The 25,677-nt window shown below is 38.8% G+C and overlaps 1 protein-coding gene across 3 annotated transcripts in view; it reads left to right on the top strand.

Moving 5' to 3' along the window:
* Positions 1–25,677, top strand: part of FGF14 (fibroblast growth factor 14) — a 424,503-nt gene that overhangs the window by 268,623 nt on the left and 130,203 nt on the right. The window contains exon 1 of one of the 3 annotated variants that reach the window (XM_050903171.1): positions 14,736–14,928. The exons of the other annotated variants lie outside the window; for them this stretch is intronic. Within the exon in view, the coding sequence (XP_050759128.1) occupies positions 14,736–14,928 (193 nt within the window). Of the gene's footprint in view, positions 1–14,735; positions 14,929–25,677 lie in introns of those variants that run through there. 3 annotated transcript variants of the gene reach the window in all.

Here is a 25,677-nt window from a genome sequence, read left to right as displayed (position 1 = left end):
TTTTTAATACCTTTGAAAACTTCCTTTTTAAAAAGCTTATCTCAAACTTTTTTTGTTGGTATAAAACCCTATAGGAACTTAAATACTTTAGACTGTTTTAAGCATTAGAGGTGCATTTCAGAAAAGCAGAATTAGGCTTCTGAATCTAAACCTAAAGACTACCTTTAGAGTCAGTGGAAGAGAAGTGGGGTCTTGCATGCAGCAACTCAGAATACCTGTTGGCCAAATGCCTCCAAATTCAGGGTGTTGAATACCACTGTGAAGGTCCCTGTTAACTCAAACTCTGTGATAATTCTTGTTTAGGCAACTTTGTCATGAATGGGATTTGCTGTCAAATCCACTGATCTTTCCTTGGTTTTGTTTGAAAACAAAAGGTCCTAGTTTTTGTTTGGAGCAGATCAAAAAGAGGCACAGAGCAAGGCTTCTCCTTGAACAATCTCCATATCTTTCACTAGAAATGATACCAGTCTTTCTGTTTTAGTCTTAAAGTTGTTAGTGATGACTGAAATTACTAAAATATTTGCTCTAACTCTGCTATATATGATATGTTATGATACAGATTTCCCTTTCAGTAAGATCAGATTTGCTGATTGGTAACAGTATGATACCCTTACCTAGAAAATGTTTTTGCTTCTAAAAATAAATAAATATGATTTTCCTGCCATTTTCCTCCATGTACTTTTATTTCTATAGACAAAAAAGGCCAATTTATTTTTCAGTCTGCAAAAGAGATTTGCTCTTTCTGTTGAAAAATGGTTTTTTTATAACCTTATTATTTTCTTGAATACTTGGAATGAAGAAAGAAAAGCTCCTTCAGTATTGCCTAGATTTGAAATTTGCTTGGATCACTGAATTGGTCACTGTTTTCTTTGAAGAACACTCTCAGTTATATTATTGTCCAGTCTCTCTAATGTTAATGTGTTTTGAGTATACATATAACGTACTTGTAATTTCTTTATCCTTGCAGTAAAAAAATTCTGAGGACTTTTAAAGATACATTTTATCTTATGCCCATCCATCTTGTAGCTACCTTTTCCTTTCTATCCACTCTTTATAGGCTATGAAGTTTTGTTTTCTAGAGTCTGATTTTGCATTTCATTTTTAGCAGTGGAAAAATTGTATGTAGCTATGTGTTGCATGTATAAATCTATGCCTTTTAAAAGCATAATTATTAAAGAAATCCTTTTTAAGTAAAAGTGCAAGAAATTATGTCCCATGATAATCTTTGGAGAAGTCACTTAAGCTTTCTCAGATAACCACTGATATTCATATTTAAACCTATGTAGACCATTGATAGATTCCTTCCATATAGAGTAAATGTTTGAATCTTGTGCTTCATAAATCAAAGCCATCAGAAAAGCATTTTTTGAAAGTCTGGTGGAACTGTCTGTGCTTCAGAAAATCCCATGTCATGTGAAGCATACAAAGAACAATCAGCAGTTAAACTGCCAACAGCTCCACATGTTTAAATGTGCTGTCATCTGATCATAAATAATTTCAGAAATGTCGTGCTCTGAGAGCTTATAAAATAAAATATTTTTAATCCTTTTTGCATACATTTTCAATTAAAAGATCCTGTTGTAAAACAGAAGTGTTCTTCTGTCTTAGGAAACAAAAATATCAGATTTAGAAATATCTATATGCTGTTCAGATCCAGGTCTGCATGCACAGATTTTTGGTTTACAAAATCTTTTGTAAAGGGACATCCAGAGGTCCCTTTCAACCTAAACTATTCTACAGTAAACAAAAGCCAGATTTCAGTAAATTTCTTGGTCATTTACATGCTTTTAATTAAGAAAATTCATATTTTTAATAAATAGAAGATTCATCACTTGACACTTCTAAGCTTATATTTTTTTATGTTTGCAAAACTTTGCATAAAACTGTAAAGTGATTTGCAGATGAAGATAACAGATAATGGATGTCACAAAACATCATTATTTCAGATCATTGTGCTCTTTCTTTGTTTTCCTCTAAGCCTTCAGCAATGTTAAGCAGGCAAATTTCTTTAGGTGTGGGCCAAATCTTGAAATAATTAGGAAGCTGGTCCGCAAGGTGCTGATATTTTTCAAAGGAAATGATATGCAAGATTGATCGTACTTGCACAACATACTGATAGACAGCTGTTTGTTTGTTTGTGTAAATTAGGAGATTTAAAATAATAAAAAATTATTTCTATGGGAAGATGACCTACCCGTATCCAAGGTTTTAGCAGTCAATTTAAAAAATGTGAGTGGCATCAAAGCACTATCATTTTGTATAACACAATTGTAAAGGAAATCATTAAAAACTTATTTATATGAGTGATACTTACAGCATAGTATAGTACCCTAATCCACATGTGTAAAACTGCAATGGTAAGCAAATCTTTTTTTTTTTTTTTTCCCCCACAATAAATGATGATGTGTAGATTGTTTATATTTGAGTCTTTAAGGCCCAGAAAGGTTTGGTTTGTCTCTGGAGAGAGAATATAAGTCAAGGAGCTATGGTTCACAGCAATTTGGCTGCCAGTATGTTCCATTTCTAATGACTTCTGTTCTTCCTTAGTCTAGCATAGCCAGAACCGTTCACTTATTATTTACAGAGCACAGTTTGGATTGCATTAAAGAGAGCTTCCACTCATCAAGCTGTTTCCTGGTATTAATTTAGCTCTTCCTCCCTACATCTGTAGCTGAAGCAAGTTTCCGTAGTGCTTAAAGTAAGGCTGGAAATAAGTCAAAAAGCTTTGAGACTTGGTGAGAAATTTTTATTTTATTTTATTTTTCTAAACACAAGGCTTACCTGAACACTGAAGGGCAATGCAAGGGATATTTGGAGACTTCTGGTAACAAATGAGTCCCAAAGGCTTAAGTCTGAAGAGTGACCTTGTACACCAGTAGCAAGTTCAGTTTCAAGGTGGATGGATTGGGAAAAGTGGGCTTTGGGAAGGGACAGTGTTCTGCCTACCTGTGTTCAAGGCTGAGCAGGTTTAAGAGCTGATGTGACTGGAGGGCAGTTTCAGCAATCTCTCAGTCTAGTCCAACTGTTCCGTTTTGACTGGATTCATGCACTGACTGATGGCTTCTAAGTCACTTTTAGCCAGATAATGAGAGGCTGTGAACAAAGAGTCATTGACCCAGTGGATGCTCAAGGTTCTCAAATGTTGAAATACAGCCAGCTAGAAGCTAGACCTCACACCAACCTTTCTGAACTTCCCAGCTTTCTGGGAGGCAATTTCACAACAGTCTTAGGCTGAGCTGAGACTATCCCACCACTGACAAAGGCATGCCCCTCTCCTTGCTTCATGCGTAACTTTGCCAGCTCTGCATGGCCAGACTGCATGGTAAGTCGTATCAATTTACTAATCCAGGTGAACAGTGAGAAGAAAAAAAATAGGCTGGATCCGTAACTGACTTTTCATATGACAAAAAGCATAGTTCTTGTAGACTTTCTGGGTGTCTTATGTACACGTACTGGTGACAGACTATTAGGCCCTATTTGTAAGTTTTCAGCTGCATTAGCCAGACAATGAGCATTATGCCATTAAGATACTACACATTCTTACACGAAAAATGCATTTATAAAATAGTGTTAGACTGATGGCAATTTTAGGGGAAGCTTAATGAGTCATTTGAATATGGAGATTAGAAGGTGATTGCTGTAACTCTTGTAACTGTGCCTAAGGAGATAATATTTATTATCTGTGATTAAACCTGTGCATTGCTTTTCTTAAATGTGTAGATTTTCTTTCTGTCTCTAAGATGAATGGAAACTCTTTTCCAACTAGCTAGGCTGATTCCTCGCTAAACCTTCTGCAACTCTCTGTGTTGGTCTTTTATAGCTATCTATTTTTTCTTCCTAGCCAAAAATCTACACTTCAGCTTAACTTCAAAGTGCTTGTAAAAGTATCAGTGGGTAAAACATGTCCTTTGCAGATTTTGAACAATTATATTATTCAACAAATGGTACAGGCTACTGAACTAAATATATTGTTTAGAATTTTTTAGCTTGCTGATTTCATTACTTGTAACAATTTTATAGAAGTAATGCAAAAGATGTACACTTTCATTGTCATAACCATCATTCTGTGAGAGAGGAATGAAGAAATTTTCATTTTTTGTATCAGAACACCTTCTATGACTTGAAATGATTACGATAAAAAAAAAGCAATCCCGTGTGACTAAGTCGGTGTTTATTTTTCTTAAAGTTACTTTAAAATAACAGTTTTTTAAAGAAAGGGACAGTCTATCTGCTGTCACACAGATGTTGAAAAATATTCCTACCATACAATTTTTACTCAGCTTTTGTCTGAGTCCAAGTTCTTACAGCAGTGCAAGTAATAAAAGAAAAATTTATCAGTGTGTGCTGCAAGTTATTCCCCAGCCAATATATCTGTGAATAACTAGAGTAACAGTGTCCACTGCTGGCAAATCAGATAATTGCACTGCACATTAGAGCGATATGCTGTTGAAAGGTTTCACTGAGTTAAGTTTTGACTGTGAGATATTTTGTAATTTAGGTTTGTAGGACTGTGTTGTAAAATCAAGCCACTATGTTAGGAGTATTCATGCTATTACTGCTAATAATAAATGCTATGGTATTTGAACTAATAGCCAGGAATATCAGCACAGTAATATGAGCAGGTATTGCAATATTTTTTTCAGGACTTAAAAATAACTGTAGTATTATATTCTAGCTGTCACGTCTTCAAAATAAAGAAAAAGACAGTAAAAGTCTATGAACTTTGTCTTGATGTTCTAATTTATGTAAGTAACAAGACAGGCAAGCAGAAGTTCTTAAATTCTGTTGGGTTTTTTTTTTTTTAGGTCAAAGCATTCATTGCTGGTTTTGCTAGACTTTTTTAAAAAACGTGCAGCTTGATATAGCAATTACCGCTGGTAATGATGAAACTAGAGCTGAAGTAGACTGATTATCAAAGACAGGAGGAGAAAAGGCTGGTATCTAAAAAGTTATTTTAATCAATATTCTTCCGGTATTTTTTTGTAGTAGATAATATTTGTTTGCATCTGTCGCTTAACAATAGTATGTCAATGCAAAGAAAATCTTTCAGTCAAAGAAAATAATACAGAGTGAAAGAAACATTAAGGAGAAAAAAGCAAAAGTCGCTTCCTATGCTAATATAAACTGCATTATCATATCAGATACTTCTGAATATCTAGATTAACTAAAAAGAAGCTAAGGCATGCTTGTTTTCAGAGATTTATATCTGTCATTAATTTACTCCATTCAATAGAATCGTAGACAATGCACTGAATTTTCTTTGTTTGGAAAGAGGGAAACACAGCATGTGGCTTTTTTCAGAGAACATTAGCTGTGTCTGAACCCCAAAGGAAAGGACGTTCCTGTACAAAAAGATCTCAGAGGAGATCAAGGCTTACCCTATGGATGAATGTGGCATTAGCCAGCATTGTTCTATATCTACTTTTTCTCCCTTCAGAGACTTACCTTCTCCTGGTTAGCCGTACCCAGAGAAATACTGTATTACCTTCTTTCCCTCTAGAACAAGAAAAGAACAGGATTTAGGTTGCAAATTTCTTCAAAATAGTATCAAATGGATTGCAAAACAAAAGTTATTTGAAAATAAATGGTAGAAGAATTGTAAACAAAGACAGATGACTATAAAAATGTTCTTTTGCCAAATTAATTACACTGCCAACTTTAGGTTAGATAGCAGAAAAGACGACTATTTTTTTCTAAATTATTTGCCAGGGAGTGTCCTTCATGCTTTCTTCCACTACAAAGTGGTATTGTGTGTGTGTGGGGGGGTGTATGTATGCATGCAAATGCACAGGCAGCTGTGTTCCAGTCCTTCCTGCCACTGGTGAAAATCACTTTCTATACTTATAGGATTATTGGATGTATTTTGAGGGGAATCATCCTTCTGCTTCTCAAGCTAGCAATTTATGTATGTCTCTGCTCATCCTGTCTTTTCTGTTCAGCATTTTATTGTAATGGATATAATGTGCTTTTTCTCCTGAGCCTCTGTGAGATGACCAAAATCCAACACCTCCCTTGTTCTTAAAGTCCAGAAATATAACACATTTTTTCTCACATTGTCATATGTCTTTATATCTGTTCTGAGGAAAGCAAGAAACCCTTATGTAAACATTTAAAATTAGTATTTTGGAGGACTTTAGAAAAACACTGTCAATAAGCTTGGGCTATATAGGGGGTTTTTTATGTGTGTATATATATATTTATTGCTTGGATGACATTTTGGGTTTCCTAATAATTTAAGACAGAAGATATAGGTTCTGTGTCTAAGTTGGGATTTACATGTCGTATCATGTGCAGACAAGTTATTCACTTTTAAATGGTATTCAGACAAGGCACCTGAAAAAAAATAACTCCTTACCAATCACCCCAAATTCTTATAAATACAAAAATGCTCTCATGTACATATGTGCAAAATTTTTTTATAAAATTTTACATATTCGTGCATTTTATGCTTGTATATGTTGTGTTGTGTGTATGCACTGATATTTATTTCATTAACAAAAAGACTAAAGAATTTGATTCCTCTTTGAAGATATCAATTGGAAAGTGAACATCTAATGAAGCAATAAGTATTGCTTGTCAAAGTCATGCAATGACAGATGCAATGTCAAAGTCTATGAAAGGAACAATCCCCTATGTGTATGCTGGTAAACATTCCCCAAATCACTGTTATCCACGGAGCTGATTTTTTTCCTTACAGTTAGAAATTTTCATATCGATGGCTACTTTTCTATAGGCCATGTTTTCTTCTAGAACTTGTGCAGCAAAAATCAATGTGTGTTTGGGATAATATTTGTGATGATTCCAATCAAGAGACTGTGAGTAAGTTCGCTGCAATCTCCTTAACTTTTTTCTGTTCTAGGAGTAGGAAACCCCCACAGGAGAGTATTGTCAAGCAGATATAACAGCTTATATATTGTCATGCTCTGCCAGCTATAGTGAGTCCAGAGGAAGTTCACTGTAGAGACCAAATTTCTCAGGAATGGTGTTCCTTTTGTTTTTGTGGAACAAAATGAAGCAGACTCGCATTACAGGGACTTTCAGTTACTTGGGAGAATACTCGCAAAGTCTGTTGCATGTTTCAGAATTCAGGCAAAACAGAAAAGTTCTGCGGTGGCTAGATAAGCAAATGCAACAGATGTTGTTTTAAGCTGTGCAGATGAAAAATTAATGAAGAACCTCTCCACGCTGTTTTTAGGTCTCTAAATCTTAAACTGTTCTGCGCATCTGTGTGGACTAGAGATGTGGAGGGAGTGGGTTTGTTTTTCTTTAATGAAAGTCATTTTGGCTTGTATCGCCAGAGCCTTGTCTGAAGCACTGTGGTGGCAGATCTGCTGTTAGCTCCAGTGGGAGCAAAATAAATGGCAATGTGTTTCAGTTGTTAGTAATTAAGAATCTCTTTTTAAGGGGACTATTTAATTTTTAAAGCTAAAATCATATATATATATGTCACTGCAGAAACCACAATGTATTCCATTTTTAATTTCTTTTATGGATTTCTCCCTGAAAGTGATCTTGATTCTTTTTTTGTCATTGTTGTTGTTAACTGTTGTTTAAAAGAGACTTGTTGGAGCTAAGTTTTGGGCCTGGGTGAGCTATCCTGGAGAGCCTCGTATGATCTGTGTGCTGTTCAGATTCTCCTGTCAATCCAGCTGATGTCTTTTGTTCATCTGGTTTCAAAAGAAGCGGTATCAGAAGTAGAGGGTGGATAGAATGAAAACTAGGAAGAGTCATGAAAGTCCTAAAAGTTAGGAGCTGTAATCATGTGTTTTATCTTGCTGAAAGATCGATTGTTAAATATAGCGTAAGAATCTCCATTCACTTTTCTTTTCCCTGTTGAAGAACAAAGAGTTAGCCAATGGAATAGAGACTGAAACGCTAAGTAATTAAGCAGCTATTTTCCTTGACATAGCATTATTTGTGAGACTCATTATTACAGTATAATCAATGTGATTTAGCATTGAGAAGGGAAGGAGGAAAGCAAAGTCAAAAAAACAAAAGCAAAACCAAACAATTTGAGAATTATGTAATTTCAAAAGAATAAGCCAATATCTATTCAGTGCTGTCCTATTGGTCATCTACAAGACAATTTTATTCAGTTCCCTAAATGACTTGAACCCTTACTAGCGTAGAGGTACTCAGTCCTTCGAGTTTGTCGTGGTTTAACCCCAGCCAGCAACTCAGCACCACGCAGCCGCTTCCCCCTCTCCCCTCCCAGTGGGGTGAGGAGGAGGAAAGAGAAAAAAAGTAAAAGCTCATGGGTTGACATAAGAACAGTTTAATAACTAAAGTAAAATATAGTACTAACAATAGTAATAATGAAATATAATAATAATAATAGTAATGAAAAGGAATATAACTAAAAAGGAAGGGAGGGAAGGGAAAAAAAAAAACCCACCAGTGATGCACAATGCAATTGCTCACCACGCGCTGACCGATGCCCAGTTAGTTCCCGAGCCGCGATCCGCGCCGCCCGGCCAACTCCCCCCAGCTGATATACTGGGCATGGCGTTCCATGGTATGGAATACCCCTTTGGCTAGTTCAGGTCAGCTGCCCCGGCCATGCTCCCTCCCAGCTTCTTGCACACCTGCTTGCTGGCAGAGCATGGGAGACTGAAAAGTCCTTGGCTTAAGAGAAGCGCTACTTAGCAACAACTAAAACATCAGAGTGTTATCAACATCATTCTCACACCAAATCCAAAACACAGCACTGTACCAGCTACTAAAAAGAAAGTTAACTCTGTCCCAGCCGAAACCAGGACAGAGTTGCAGATATATCCCAGGTAATGTGTGAAAGAAATTTCACCGGTCAATGCAGAACAAATATTGCAGTAGCTAAGCCATTGGCTCTGAGCTGGTATAGGCATTCGTACTTCCTTAGATGCTATGAATATATTAATTGTTATGTTTGATAGTTCTCTGCATAACCAGTCATCTAATGTAGGACTTCCTTGCGTGGTGGATTAATTTATTCTTGCATATACACTAATTACGTTTTAACACTTCTTATGACTTGGATGCATAAAGTTGAGTAAGTCCAAAGCCTGTGAAGAAGCTTGTTAAAATAAGTGCAGTCCTTTAAACAACAGACTGGAAGCTTACTTTTGTCTTATTTAAAGGGATTACCTGACCTGTTTAAACAATTGACTACATAGGACCTCCTATGTATTCAGTAAATTTTAATAGGTATAACTTTGGCTCCTTGAGTGCATTGTGAATGTTGAGACTGTAAGCTGAGTGCTTTTGATATAGAGCAGTGTAAAAGCATAGATATCCAAATTCTGTGAAGTATATTAGCATGTTTAGTAAACTTTGTTCTTAATGCTCTTCAAAGTCTAATCAACTAGCATCAAGTGTTCAGGGTGTTAAGGATTTTAAATTGCAGTGCTTCACAGTGCCTTGTCTTCTGAGAAGTTAACAATAACTTATAAGGAGAATTACATCCAGATTAACATACAAGAACATGTAAAACTGACCTAATTTAAACTGTTGAAAGCTCATTGCATGACCATATTAGTCTTATTATAAGCACGGAATGCACATAAACTATCTGAAAAGGGATTTCTTATCTATGATTTAATATGGTCATACTGGTATGGTCATGACAAATATGGCCTTTTTATGTTGACAAATGTTTTTCTAGCTTGTTAATTTTTAAAAAATTAAACACTTACCAACCTACAGAGTAAGCCATAGATCATATTTCTTTCATCTCGTTCAAGTCATTAAGTTTTATCTCTTGCTCTAACTTTGTCCCCGAAGAAAATGAAATCAAGAATTGGAAGTTACTATTGCTTACCCACACCCACCCCCACCCCTCCCCCATACGTACACATTGTGTGCCTTGGGCAGATACTGGTTTGTAGTTATACGAATAATCTATTTGTAGAATTGTATCACATTTTCCTATGATATCGTTTTGTGGGAGTGGTGGCAACTTAGTATGTAAATTGAATTTAGACACTTGAATTACGGTCCACCAAAAGTACCAGCAACCTTCAGTAAATTTTTGATCAGTACCAACAAATGTTCAGAATCACAACCTTAGCTGGAAACAGCACTCTGGTAATCAGTCTGCTATCTTATAGAAAACACCAGAACGTTGATTAAATTAATCCATCACAATTTATAAACAAGTATTTTTTCACTCCTAAGTGAAAAGTCATTCTCTTCTTGGAATGACATTAAATTTTTCCAATGGCCCAGATGTACTCTTATGCATACCTTGCAATTGTTATGCCTAAATTGATACTTTTACCCCTAGAGTAGCCTTTCCAGTTTGAACGGAAGTTTAAGGAGTAAGGTATTAACCTTGTTTGCAACTATAGCACACACCATCTTCAAAAAAAAAAAAAAAAAAGCCTTTTCAGGGACACAAAATGATCTTCAACTCTTTAGAGTCTGGAAGAACATCTACATTTACAATACTTCACTAATGATTTCTAGAATATAAGATAGGTTGACTTTACAGCGTTATATTCTAGAGTATTTAACTGGACAGGCGAGCTGTGTATGCCTACTGTTGGCAAGCAAGTGCAATAAAAACTTTACTAGAGCTCATGAAACTAAAAAAATGTTTAGTAGCAATGTAATAATCTGGCATTTTACACTTCTGGAAAATATATGCTTGTAAGGACGTTGGGGTATTTTTCTTAGGGTTTGATTTGTTTTGGTTTGATTTTGATATGAAGAATGGTTTCAGGATATCTGGCAGGAGAAAATGTGGGTGGAGTGTGTGTGTATGGGAACATACCTGTAGAAAGACATTTTTATTTATATTGAAATGGTTTATGAAAGGAAGAACTCTGTAGAGTTTTCATGTCTGCATTGACCAAAAATGACTCTGTAGCTTGTAACTCTATCCAACCTAATGCAAAACATACAAGTGGAAAAAAAAAACCCCAAACAAAAACAAAAACCAAAACAAAAAAGAACACAGCCCTTAAACCATAAGGATGACATTTTTGATTCTGTAAATTTTGTAGCCTATGGATCTAGGTTAGGATACAATATAAAGCATAGAATCTCATTTTTCCTAATGGAAGCCCTTATAAAAACATTTTATGTATCACTAGTACATGTTTATACACAAATATTAATGGTGTATATTTTAATATTGAACTTTGATGCCTGAAAATAGCACATTGTAATTTACATTTTAAATTCGATGAAATGGAATACGGTTTGTCCCCAGTAATACAGCAAAAAATAAGTTTAAGGAATAAGAATGTTTCATACCCTAGTATATACTAAAGCAGGTATTTTATGCACACTTTATATCTGTTGAATGTTTTCCTCTCAAATTCATTCAAGCAAGTAATTTTAAAGATTCTAAAATGTTTTTGTTTTAGAAAACTCCTGAAATCCATGATAAATTTTTAATCATTTGTTTTCATGTCCAGAGTTTTGCTAATCAGAAATAAAATTCTATTTTAATGTAGCAAAAGATATTTCCATTTGTCCTAAATGCATAATCTTATGCAGTTACTAGTCTTTAAGGTAGCCGATATGTTCATACTTCCACAATCCATCTGTTGGCAAAAGCTTCACTTTGACTAGAATTGCACACATTTTATCACAGGTTAAGACAGCAGATGGCTCTCTTGAGTTTTCTTTGCAAAACCTCAAGCTGTAAACAACCGCTCTGCGTTTCTGAGATGCAAGTAGAAAGCTATTGTTTTTGATCTCTGGAGTAAGAAACACGTTTTCTCTTGTCTATAGGCATACTGCCCGTTTTCACCTTCATCCTCTCCTTTCTTTGCCATCACCCCGAGCATCACATCGTTGAGAAATATCAGCGTGTTTTTGGCAAAGGCCCAGTATTTGAAGGAAACTACAGAAAAAGAACGATAGTAGTAGATAGTATGTAGTGAATAGGATCACTGGATAATGTAAAGAGTTCCTTCCAGCAAAAGGAAAAGTGGAAGCTACATCTTTTTTGGAGAGAGTTTCTCACACGAAAGTTAGGGCTGTATGTATCCCACTCCTAAATTCCTGCGAAAATTAAAGACAGTGGAAGGCTGGCCTTTATTTCACTCTACTCCCTCTCATTCATTCCTTTGTTTGGAGCCAGGTCGAGCAGGAGACTTTGGGCTGTGTCCTGCCACCTCCTCCGCCGGTGGCGGGGGATGCCCCAGGGGCCGGTACCCGGTATCCCGTCTCTGCTCGGCTGTCCATGGTGCTGAAGGCAGAGACGGGGCCGGGGCCGGGGCCGGGGCCGGGGCCGGGGCCCCACTGGGGCGGCATTTGGAAGAGCGCTTCTGTCTTGAGGAGACTTAAGGAAGGCAACACCGTGTCTTGTCCGCTGCTGGGAAGTAAGGAAAAGGGAAGCAGTATGCAAAACTACTACAGTGAAATTTAAATAATACCCCCACCACCACCACCCTAATTGCATTAGTTAAGGTAATTGTAACCGTTGTAAGGAAATTGCTGCTCTGTAAAAATTGCCAGATAGAAAATCCAATGCGTTTTAGCTGAATCTCTTTAAAGACACATTTAAATAGAATTAAAATGTATTATCCACATCCGATTGTGCGTGTTCTGCTCCTAGTTGGTCTAGTATTAATACAAAATCCCTGTATAAGCGAGTTCCCACCATACACTTTTGCCCTCTGTATAAAAATAGCCCTTTGTACATTAAAGGATTTAGAGAAATAATGGTCAATATCAGAAATGTTGAAGCCTCTGCTGAAACAAGAACCTACTCTTACCTATGAGGTTCTGTATTGCAAAGCAGTGAATTATTCTGGATGGATATTTACACCTCAAAGCTTGGTTTTTTTTAAGAACCATCTAATAAGAAATTAGAGTATTCTGAAAACAGTATAAAAATTGGATATTTATTACATGATATTTCCTTGTGCAAGCATCTGCCCTTCCTTATAGGACAACTCTGCATTTTTTTCTGTGTAGCTGCTGGCTTCCTTTTTCTACTTTCCTCTGGTTAGTTACAACTTCAGAAAGTTTAACCATTAGGCTGGCAGAAAGTAAATCTGAAAAACATTGAGCCCTTTTTTGAAAAGGGAGCAGACCCAACAGAAAAAGATGAAAGGAAAGAAATGAGATGTATTTTACATGGTATTTATTGTCTGCAGTGTATTGTGAACTCCTCGGGGCAGAGACTCCTTAGGCATTCTGTGTCTAGCGAGCTTGGCTGGTGCTTGCTCGCTCAAGTGCTCCAAGATGTAGACCATGAAAAAAAATAAGAAATAATTTTACATGGTTCTGGTGATCAATAGATCTACCTACTGCGGCTGTTTGTGGGTGCCCTATAGAATTCCTCAGCTATTCCTGAAACCTCAGAAATCAGTCCATGTTCCGAGTTAAAAGTCTGCTGGTGCTATAATCTTTTCTCCCGAAGAGCGCGTGTTGGTTTGGGTGGAAGGTCCCCTCAGCCTCGTAAGTGTGTTTCTTCCTCACGGCTCTAAAACCTTCGCATGGAGCAGAAACCCCGCTCCCGTCGGACGACACCCCCGCCCCGTCCGTTCCCGGGGTGTGGGGCGCCCTGCCCCGCTGCGGGCGGGCTGGCCGGCAGAGGGGCTGCCGCGGGGCGGGGTGCCCCTGGGCAGACGGCGGTTCCCCCTCACCCGCCTTCCTCTGCCCCCACAGCTTCCCCGCCCTGGGGACGGGGACAGGTACCGGTGTCACCGCTGGGTACGGCGCGGGGGGGGGGGAGCCGCCCGCGGGCAGGGCGGCAGGGAGCCGGTGCGAGGGAGCGGGCAAGAGGGTGCCTGCGAGGGTGCCTCGGTGTGGCGGGGTGTGTGGCGGAGGACGGGCAGGGCCGTACGCCCCTCCGGCAGCGCCCAGCGCCCTCCTCTTCGGCGGGGAGGGAGCCCCGCACGAAGCCATCCGGAAAGCTAAGGGGGAGCAGAGGCAGCTGGCGGCGGATCCGCCGGGAACCCGCTGGTTCCCACCAGCAAACCGCATCAGCAACACCCCTTCCCTCCGCCCCTCGCCCCCTTTGCTTTATTCTCCTGCCTTTCCCCCATCCCTCCTCCACCCCCTGCACCCTCGCCGCCCCTCGCCTTGGGGAGGACAAAAAAAAAGCTCCAGCGGTGCGTGCGTGTGTGTGTGTGTGTGTGCGTGTGTGTGTGTGTGCGCGCGCGTGTGTGTGTGTGTGCGCGCGTGTGTGTGTGTGTGTGCGTGTAGGGGAGGCTGGAGCGGGGTGGGACTGAAAAGCCGTGATTACAGCTCTCCCCGGAGAAGAAGATTGCTCTCTCCAGATGCTGATTTCTGAAGCACTTGGCAATCATCAAGCGGGAGCCTGGAAGAGGCGGCGGTAGCCGCCCCGGCCGCGGCGATGGCAGCGGCGGGCGAGCGGGCGGCGGCGGCGGCGCGGGGCTGAGAGGCAGCCCCGGGAGGAGGCGACGCTGCCGGCCGGACCCGACCCGACCCGACCGGGCGCGGCTCTGCCCCGAGTCCCGCTCGCTTCGCTCCGCTCCGCTCCGCGCCGCCAGCCCGCTCGCAGACACCGGCCGCCCGAGCAAGTGCCCCTGCGCCGGGGCACGGCGGGAGAGGCGGCGGGGCACCCATGCGGTGACCCGCGGCGGCGGCAGCTCCCGCGGGCCGCAGGGCGGGGGTGCCCCGCTGCAGCCGCGCCTCGGGCCGGAGGAGGCTCCCGCTCGCCCGCGCCCCCGGGGATGGGTCCCCGCCGGGGCTGAACGCCCCGCCGCCGCCGCCGCCGCCCTCCCCACTGCCCGTCGCGGCGCCGGCCGGCGTGGGCGAGCCGGCGAGCAGCCATGGCAGCGGCCATCGCCAGCGGCTTGATCCGCCAGAAGCGGCAGGCGAGGGAGCAGCACTGGGACCGGCCCTCGGCCAGCAGGAGGCGGAACAGCCCCAGCAAGAACCGCGGGCTCTGCAACGGCAACCTGGTGGACATTTTCTCCAAGGTCCGCATCTTCGGGCTCAAGAAGCGGCGGTTGCGGCGCCAAGGTGCGTCCCTGTGGCCGGGCCCGCCCGGGGGCTCCCGGGGGGGCGGGCGGGAGGGGGCAACCTGTGGCGAGAAACTTCCCGGGCCGGGCGCCGCCGCGGCGCGAGGCGCCAACCGCCGCCCCCGCTCCTGTCAGCGGGCGGCTCCCGGCGCCCTGTCAGCGGGAGAAGGGCTCCGCCGGCTGAGGGGCGCGGCGGCACCGCGGACCCTCGGTCGGGACCCCCGCCTTGCCGCCCGGCTGCCTGCGCTGGGCGGGCAGCTGCCTGCCTGCCTGCCTGCCTGCGCCGCCGCCCCGCCCGAGGCGCCGCGGCCGGCGGGCCCAGGCCGCCCTGAGGCTCAGGTGTTGCTCACGGCAGGTGGGCTCCGGTGCAGGAAGCCCCTCGGGCGAGGCAGCCGGCGTGGCGTGGCGTGGCGTGAGCCCTGACGGTCGCCCCGCGTGTCCCCGTCTCGCCCGTGTTTTTCTTTAAAGGTCAAAGAGCACACAGCGCGGAAAGCTTTTTCAGTGTCCTGTGCCTGGGAACCGTCGCTCGCCGGTCCCTTCCTTGAGCTGCCCGCTTGGCTTTGGTAGGCGTAGCCTGGCTGTAGTGCAGGGGTCCCGCTCCCCAGTCACCGAAGCGAGAGATACGGCATCGCCGGCAGCTGTGGGAGAGCTGCTCTGCATCCCTGTGGGTGCCCCGGTGCGGGACTGCCTGCCCGCTGCCCATCCCGGGTCAGGGCCTCTTCGTATAGACCAACAAGTTTTGCAGGCAGTTCTTCTTCAGGGTAGATGGCCGGTAGTCAGCCGAGACGACTAAAACTAGTACCACGGTGATTGCATTTTATCCAGTACTTTGTATTAGAACCCTAGAAATAAAAGGAGTTAAATGATATTGCAATGACTTCTCTATTTTTTTAATTTTGTGGTATTCAACTCAATATTCAACAGCGTTCAGAAACGGTGATGACTTATTTTGTACTCGTCCTGAGGAAACAAGTAGTTTTAGAACAAAAGGATCGTATCGTGAAGAGTGAAAACGTTAAGTATCACTTGAAACGTGGCTAATACCTACCAGTCAATGGTAAAGTACAAGCCACCCTCTGTTACATTAGAGAATGCCACCATGTGTTGTACTTTGGTATGTATACTATAGCTCCTCTTTAGGTTGGGTCGGAAGACAATTTTAAGAAGCATAATCAGTGATCTGTCCTGATTGATCCTTCCTGCTTTTTTTCCCATGCTTCATGCTTGAAATAGCATAAATTGACAAAATCCATACAATTTTATTTTTACATGGCTTTATTACTATAAGGATTATTTCTTGTAACTCCTAATGCAAGCTAAACCTTGCCATTTTTAGATAGCACAGTGATATAGGGAAGAGGAGCGAGAACATGTCAGTGGAAAAATCTATGGTGGCTTATTTTTAGGCAGTCTGCATGTGTACTTAAAAAGAAGACTAGAGTACTTGGTTTATGATGGTGGATTTATATGTGTGATACTCGTTCGTGAAAACAAGTTTAGGGGGATTTGCTAATTGAGCAATTGTTCTCGACCACCTGTGCAGTCTTATTTGGGGAAAACTGTGTTTGACTATACTATGGTTTGAGCAGGAGATGACTGTCTCACAGCACCGAGATGCCAAGCATTTTCTTAGGTAGGAAGAGGCTTTAAAGGGACTTGTGAACTCATCCTTTTTCATTCATTCATTTTTCATAAGGCACTTTGTGACATTCTTGAATAAGAGAACTGGATTAGAATATAACTCAGCTGTTAACCCATACCACTGCTACAGATTATTTCAGTAAGAGTAATCAGAACAAGGGCTATTCACTAGTAAAGTCTGCAGCGTCAGACCCCCGAGTTTATTTTCTGTAAGAATCCTTCAAATGGAGACATGGCAATATTTATCCATTGATTTACATCAAGGTATCAGAATTACTGCTCATCCATAAGAATTCCTGCTGAAAAAAATACTACCGTACCTTTTACTGTGTATGTTCATGATGCGTAAAGTGATACATGGAGTACCTGTGGATTCAAAGTTGCATGCTATTTAGGAGGGAAACCGAAGAAACAATCAAGCAGAAGTCATTACTTAAACATCTTATACAGAATAATTTAAAATGAATAATCATTTGGAAAAAACACATTTTATAAGGCTGATCGCTTTAAAAGTACCTTATATGAGTTACAAAATGAACATTTATGAGAGTCTCTTTTCAGTTTTCCTAAACTGAGTTAAATGACCACTGAATTCTTCACTGAAATCATACTGTCAAACCCATTAAAATAAGTCTTTGCCAAGCAAAATAGGATGCATTTCAAAACATCTGTTGTCAGAAAGGTGCTATGGGATTTTGACAAATAAACCTTGTATAAATGATACACAGAGTGTCATGAGAGCATTGTGAAAAATGAGCTAATCAACATGTGACAAACTATCCATATCATTCTCATACAATTCAATGGAAGAGTAGAAGTATATGTAAAATATTTGTTATGTAGAGCAGTAAAAGCTAGACTGTATTTCTCACAGAATAAAGAAGTGTTTTCCTTTGTACTTACATATGAAAAATGTGTCTTCCCATCTTTGAAAGTCACGCAGCAAAAACTAGTGATGCTGCTTTTTAAATTAAAAATATACATTTACTCTTGTACATACATGTGTATGTGAATTAGATAGATATACACAATGTATGCACACTTACCAACGTGTTAGCAAACTTTTGAAAATATTCTTTATTTTTAAACTCTTCTTAAAAAATGCCTGTTAGTACTGTTCAGTGGGATTTATTTGTGAACAAACAAAGTTATTATGAATACATAACATGCTAAAATCATATGTATCCCCAGCTGAATATAAAATTTTTCTGTCATTGTGAATAATTTTCTGTTCATGGTCCTTCCTTTAGGGGCATACTAAAATATCAACAGAAGTGTATTTTGGGAGACTAACATTTAGGAAGGGCGGCATTAAAGGTACATCCAGGAGCTCACTCAGGGTAAAGGGTAGTATTTGTATTTGCTTATATATTGGCTCTAATGATAGGCACAATGGTAGTTTTAAACAGCTTTCCTAAAACTTTGATTAATGAATTAAACTGGCAAAGTGATTTCTGTGGGAGACTTGTCTGATAATCTACTGAGTGGATGAAACCATTTTCCTTTACTGGACAGCTTTGATTCATATTGTTTAGTATTATGATATTTCAAATTTATTTCATCTTTATTTTATTCTACCTGTCAGCTGATGAAGAAATCACTGTCATTAATTTCCAGATAGCCATGAAGCCAAGATCTTGCCTGACACTGATGCCAGACATCAATCAATTATGAATCATCCTCTCCTGGATTAGAGGTTGTTCAGTTATAATGGTTTAATTTATGTTAACATAATCACAGATGAGAGAATTGACAGACAAGATTTTGAGTCTTCATGTGAAATAGCCTTATATAACCTGGGGCTACCCAATAAAAAGAAGAAAATAAATGTCAGTTCTTCACCTCATGCAACTACAGTACACAGAGATTAAAAACGTATGCTTGTCACTAGTGCAAATTCAAACTTCTTAGCCTGTATTTTCATCTACGTATCTAGCTTCTTTGCTAATCTGAAAAATCGTCATTTGGTTAATTAGGTCCCTTGAGAGTATTCTACTGGAAAATACTCAACATTTAAATGTATTAAAACCAAGTGTGATGTTTACTGTTTCTGTGTGCTAATACCACATTAAAACTTCTAAGTTTATACATAGAGTGTATGAATTTTGGAACGACTTGGCCTCTGATTTTGTGCATTAATATTTATGAGAAAAAGAGACCTAGGGAACATGTTCAGAAAATGCACTGATTAGATTTTATTGCATCTACAAAGGTAATTTAATTCTCCAAAGAAAGCATTTTTGGAAAATTCCTCAGTATATCAGCTAATGTTTTGCAGCAGACGTGGGAGTGGCCCAAAATCTCAGATGTAAGATAATTCCCCGTATACATAGAGCCTTAAGTAGTTTTTAGTTCTCCTACTTGTGGAATGATGTAAGTGGAACTGAAATGGAGATCTGTGCGTGCGGGTGTACGTGCCTCGTTTCCCAAAGCTTAAGAAACCGCATCAAATCCCAATCAGTTAGCTCCAGCCTCAGATGATCTGGCTTGCTCAAAATTTCAGTGGACCAAAACCTGTAGCTCTGCTTTCCTATGTGGCTGTCCTCAGAATTAATTCTTCTTGGCAGTTCACTAAAGCCCACAGCTACTGCATTGTCTAGGTCTAAGACTGTCTATTTTTCTGGGTGTTGAACTGATGTTGCTTATTCCTCACTACTTTTCTTCAAATGAAATTGATTAACCCACAACCCTTTTGGAACTATAAACCCAGTCTAAATGGTATTTATAAGAAATGTTCAATTTTTCAGTTTTTTTCCTTCATTGCTGGTAATATGTTCAAAGGACTGCATGATCATCACAAATTGAAAATGTGTAAATATACTGTATCTCATGTAAAATATTCTAAGCATATTTAAAAATTATTTTTGAACACGTGGTTTGCTAGACTTAGTGTCAAGTTTTCTTTCCCATACGTTCAGTATTTCACATAGACCCTGTGCTTGCTAAGGGAAACTTTAAAAAGAAATATAGTAATGGCTGGAATGTAATTCTTTTTGTCTGAACTGGTCTTGGTGGCTTTAAAAGTGATGAAAGAGATGTTTTTGAGAGGAAATGGGGAAAAATAACTTTAAAATGGCAACATAGTTTTAGGGACTATTGATTTTTAGAAATATCTCAAACATGGGTGATAGAATAGTGGGCATTTAACATACATGAAGTGCTGTACCAAAGGTATTTCAGAATATCTCCTATTTTAATGTAAAGCAAGTAGAAAAACTTAACTACACCCATTGTATATCTTAAAATATTGTGCTAAAAGTAGAAATCAGATAACTTCAGAGAGCAGTAAGTATTTTAACTTAAGTTTTCTAAATATTCTAAGTTTGGTACTAGTTGCAAGTTAAGATTTCTTTGAAATTTCTCAAAGGCTTCACAGCTGTTTTGGCTTGAATTCCTTGCTTGTTTTATCTATAAATTACTGTGTTGTCTGGGTTTTTTTGATCAATTCTTTCTTCCTGATAAGCATTGGTTTACATTTATTTACATCAGGAAGTTTGCATATCTGGAGGATATGTGAAATTGGAGGATCCCAAATTTCACTTTTCTGATATACAAACATTGCTTTTCACTATCTTCACTTGGTAATTGATGATTTAACTCTTCATTAACAAATGAACTCCTCAATGTTGAGTGATCTTGCTGGATCTCCAAAGTTCAGGCAGTTTCCGTCCACATATGGTTATCTTTTTTTGTAAGGTATATCAGTTATTGTATCTATTAAACGTGTTGTAGAACTAAATTATCTAGTTAGTAGAGATATTAAGGGAGATTACAGTATAGGTGGTTTCTGATTCATGGTGATGTAGCAATAGAAATGTTATAGGCAAGGTCGGGTTTCTATACTGTATTTAAAGACACAATTCTGTCTTTTAACAATAAATAATCTATCAGTGGTTGTCATTTTTTCAGGGTATTTCAGTCTGTTAATTTGAATTAAACTAAAATGAGTGCCTAAAACTCATTTTGAGTAATGAATTTTCAAGTCAGTACCTTATAAACAGCAGTAATTAATTTTAATATAGAGCTAACACTCAAAAAGTTTATTATGGAAAACTGCTGTTAAAGTCTTTCGATTTAGACTCTAAGCATAATTCAGAAATTTGAAGGCACACAACTGTGGATACCCATTTTTCGTAATGAGTAAACAGAAGCCTATCTTGCTTGGTCATATGTAAGCTCCTTTCTACCTTGGGCAAGTATTAGAGTTAGTGATAGACAGGAAGATATACCCCAATGGCATGTACTTTTACTGTGCCATCAGCTTTTTCTGAAACCCTTTGAAACCAGTACATTTTTGTTCTCAAGAGTTATTAGTGCTAATTCAGATCTTATGCTCTGCCATACACTGAGTGGTGTGAAAAAAGAAAGAATATATGATACTACATTCCATGGTAGAAAAGGATGAGAAAATTAGTAAAGCTCTGAATTTCTTTATTATGATCTAAAATCAGCAACCTGCTTTCATTGCATTGTAGACCATAACATTTCTGTACATTAGGGGTTTAGTTTTTAATTTCAGTTATATAAATCAGATAACTTGATGAGATCAAGTTTAGATCTTCCAATGTATTTTCCTATGGGACTGAAAATGGGAACATATCCTTTCCTGGTGCCAAGAAAGAAACTAGCTGCTTTTGGTGCCAGGATTTAGGAATATGTAATTGGATCAAGCTAGAGACGGGCAGGAGTTGAGTCCAAGACTCTCAGGTTCTGATTCTATGTTACAAACTATAGATGATTTCAGCATATCCTGAAGTGGGTGACATTACTTAAATTTACATTTCTGTAAATAAATAAATACATAACCAAATAAGATGGAGAATTTTGTTATTTCAAAGGAAAGCTAATATAACATTGAAAGAAGTAAATAGTAAAAGGTTGATATAAAATTTAAATAGATGGACTATGTTGAAAAAAAATACAGAAACCTTGTTCCCTCAAGGTTTTCAGGATCCCAGATTGTTTTGGTTGCCATTTCATAAAATGGTGCAAGCTAATAAACATGATACTGGTTGTTCAGTAAGCTTTTCATAAATGAAGCTAGAGGAAGTTGACTGAGAAAGGAATGTGAAGTATATCCTTTCTCTAGCATATAATCTCTAGGATGTAACTAAATGAAACAATTTAATTAAATCTGTGGTCTTGATTCTAATCCCTTGCCCAGGTGTAGAACTTTTGAAAGGCATTGGAGTTACTGTGCTGTAAAACTGCTGTAAATTGAACCAAGATTGGACTGCTGATTGGCAGTAATCAGCATAAATAAATGATGGAACTCAGCATTTATTTAAAATATTAAATCAAGCATTTTATTTCATGTCAGAATAGTTCAGTATTATGAAACACAAGCACACAGTCTTTTTCTCTCTGTAGAAGTTAATTTAAAAGAAAAGGTAAAAAGAAGTAGTCCTTCTTAATTAACTATCATTTCCATTGCAAAGCCTGCCCTTTCTGCTTTATTTTGCAAACTCGAAGATGTATCCAATACACTAAGTGTAGCTGCTGCTGCTCCTGCTTTGGTACTGTGAAGCCTGGCTCCAGAAAGCATCTAGTTTTTGTTGTTAGACTATTTCCAGTGTTTTTTGAAAAAATGTAAATGAGAGAAAGGAAGTAATGATTTTTTAAATTAGTCTCCATTTTTAAATGGTTCATTGTACAGGTAAACCTGAGTGGAATTTCATGTCCTAATGAAAAGGGACTTTTCAAGCCTCAAGGCATTTTGTTACTGAATTTCAAAGTCACTCAGCAAACGACAGATATGTCAGGCTTATGAAAAGGTCAGCAGGTTTCTTTACAGTGGAGGTTCTTGTGGAGAGGTGGGAGCTGGTACCAGGGTCTCCCGTAATGCAGTAATGCATTATAGGTATTTCTAGTTTGGTTTTGATGAGACTTTGCACTCCCTGAGTGTTATAGAGACTCACTTCCTTCCTTACCATATAAAACTAGAGCAATGGGGTTTTTTTACTGAAATTACTATGCTTTTATTGTAGTATTTTCTGTAGTGTGAAAGAAGGGTGTCTTTGAAAGGCAACTATTTACTTCAGACTTCTGTGATCATAAGTACTAAATTTATGGTTTATATATACCTACCTATATGAAAACATTACATATCTATAATGCCTAGATTATGTTAGTCCTCTTCTTTAAAAAGTATATTCTGTAATGAAACTGTGAGTACTTCACCAACAAGAAGTCTATTTCAGTATGATACTTATATTTTCTTTCCAAATCTGCAACGGAGTTTTTCATATATAAGCAGACTTAATTTTTGTGATTAGAACAACATGTGTGAAGTTTATTGATAATTCATAAAGAACAGTCTGTTTGCGAGAGTATAAATAAAATAGGTATTTATGCTTTTATTTATTTTGGTTTTAATCCATGATGATTTCTTCTTTGTTTTGTTTTTATGAACAGTCTTATAACAAATTGGTATGTTCATAAATGTGATGAAGTAAGGTTTTTCTCCAATCACTTTCCCTTGTAACCTAAACTCTGTAGTTCGTGGATTATACTTCATAACTGTTCCAAAATCTTGCAACGTTTACTGAGCGTTCAGTTGTTCACACACTTACTGCTTTATGCATTGTGAATATTGCGGCTTAAACAGATGCTCCTCTCATTTTCATCTATGTAGTTTATGTATAACTGAGACTTGAATTCCTCTACCTTAATTAGTGGTTTGTATCTCTTCTTATGAAATTCTGATGAGTTGAAAGATTTGCCACTGTAATCTGTATACCAGTGACTATGAAATAAATGAACTCTTAAACTTCATTGCTCTATTTCTTCTTTTACTTGCTGTGTAATCAGAACAGTTCCTTCTTTGTAATCAGAACAAATACACATGAAATGTGTAATACCAACAGCATTTTAAACTGTGTTATTTAAGCCAACAAAAATAAGATTCCATCAACTATGGAATCTCTTTCTATGACACTAGAAAGTGACTTGCATGGCAGGATGGCTTCGCTACAGCCTTTTGGATTTTAGCAAGGCTCCCCTTGTGTCCACTGCAAGTCTTGTCTTATCAGAGCTATGGTCAGGCTTGTACCTGGCGGTATACTTATGGCATCAGTCCCGAAGATTACCCATGCTTGCCCTCAAGCAAGTAGAGGTATGATTACAGGATGAAGACCTAAGTATGGTTGTCTACTTATTTTCTTGTGTAGGGACACACAAAAAATTAATAATGGATTCCTCCTGCTATTAGTTCCTTTTCATTATCTTATTAATTATCTTGGATCATGACTGTGCCAAGAAGTAGGACTAATTATAAAACAACACAGGATACTTTAGAATTTTTTAATAGAAAACTATTCCTGGGGTTGAAAAGTTGAGAGAGATTGATCCCTGCTGATGCAGGTAGTCTGAAGAAATGCAAACCTTTGTTGTTTCTAGCAAATATTATTGAACTTAGCTTGTGTATGTTTTAAGGATTTTAAAATGTATATGTTCCTCCTAAGGAACTCATTAGATAATTATTAATAGTGAACATCATCATCATCAGTTGTTACTACCAAGCAAGTTATTTTTTCATCTGATTAGTTCTATTTGGGTAATCAAGTTTTGTGTTTATCACAAACTCCAAATGGAGTCTGATGCACAGATTATTTATACCTTTTTTATAAATATTTAAAAATGAAGACTGTAGTCTTAACTCCTTTACTAGCATAGTTTTGGCTTGCTTAAAATAACAGTCTGGATTCTGAGAATGTTTTTTTTACTTACCTTTTTTTTCCCCCCCTTCTGAAGATGGTTTTGTACAGATATTAGTTTATGGCTGAACTCTTCCAGGCATTAGATTGGTAAATCTCACTTCATTATTGCTTCCAGTTATATTTTAGTTTTCTGACAAAGTAGAAATAACTGTCATTCTAGTTCCTGTGTCCATAGACTTTTGCTGAAGCAAATGAGAGACCTGCTTCCACAGAGCCTCAGTAATGATTTTTTTGTGGCAACATTTAAGGAAAAAGAGATAAAACTTTTTGAATTCCAACTCTAAAGATCGGATGTCCCCAAATTTGCAATTTGTGTACAATTAAGAAATTTAGCCTTTTAGCCCTTTTGTAGACATAAATTTGTTCATTAAATTCTGTTGTCTAAGTAGCTTAAACAACTGCTTAAACAACTAAGTAGCTTAAACAACTGCGAGGTTGTGATGTTACTACCCTAAAAACAGATCTTTTGATGTAATGCACATGATTCTAGAAATCTTTGTAAAATTGATATGTCATGCTCTGTATAAAAAGTATTCTGTTGTAAGTTCTATGTAAAATGAGCAAAAAAGTTATGCATGTGAATAAATCAAAATGAGTGGAAGGCTCAGATTTATATAAATTATGGCATTTAGAAAACCCTGAATGTTACTAGTAAGCAGCCATCTTTCTCTGGAAACAGTGAATATCACCGTAGAAATAAGATAATTGACTCCAAACCACAGAAAGAAAGAAAAACTAAGCCATTCCCATTAGCCATACTCTCTAGTTCTCTACTTACAGTTAGGTATATCAGCACACTCAGACTTTTTTTGTCTCAAAAGTGTGTCTCTGTTAACGACAGAGAAACAAAGATTCATCAGGTTTTCCATACAGTTAAAAGCTACTAAAACCAGTGTAGGTTAAGCCTGAATAATCTAATTGTAGTTAAACTAAGGTATGAATAGTCATTTGTGTCTCGTTGTGACGACAGAGTGGCTGTATCAAGCCAATAGCCATCTCGGGGCCGCTTATCATATTCAGTACAATTCAGCCAATCAATCATCACCCTAATCATCATGTTTACCAGGGTTTTATGTTGCAAATGTAATGGTTGAAATGAACTGGTGGCATAAGCAAATATTTCTGTTGAATTACTGGGGTAGCTTTCTACGTCATTGGATGTCAGCGGGCAGGTCCCATTCAAAGTTTGTCATGGATAAACAGTCAAAAATTCAGGATCTGACTTACTAAAACTCTCCACTTGCAGAGCTCCAATAATAGCAGCTAAAAAACCCATGGTTTAAGCAGCCTGAGTGGCACAAGTATGAGGAACATACTGAATCTTATCTTAAAAAATGTTTATGCTTAGGGGTTCTTAACTGTAATCTTGTCAGCTCGTTACCAACTTCACA

Source organism: Gymnogyps californianus, chromosome 1 (assembly GCF_018139145.2).
Source record: "Gymnogyps californianus isolate 813 chromosome 1, ASM1813914v2, whole genome shotgun sequence".
NCBI classification, from domain to species: domain Eukaryota; kingdom Metazoa; phylum Chordata; class Aves; order Accipitriformes; family Cathartidae; genus Gymnogyps; species Gymnogyps californianus.
The sequence above is the reverse complement of the archived record's forward strand: the minus strand, read 5'-3'. Positions and strand labels throughout refer to the sequence as shown.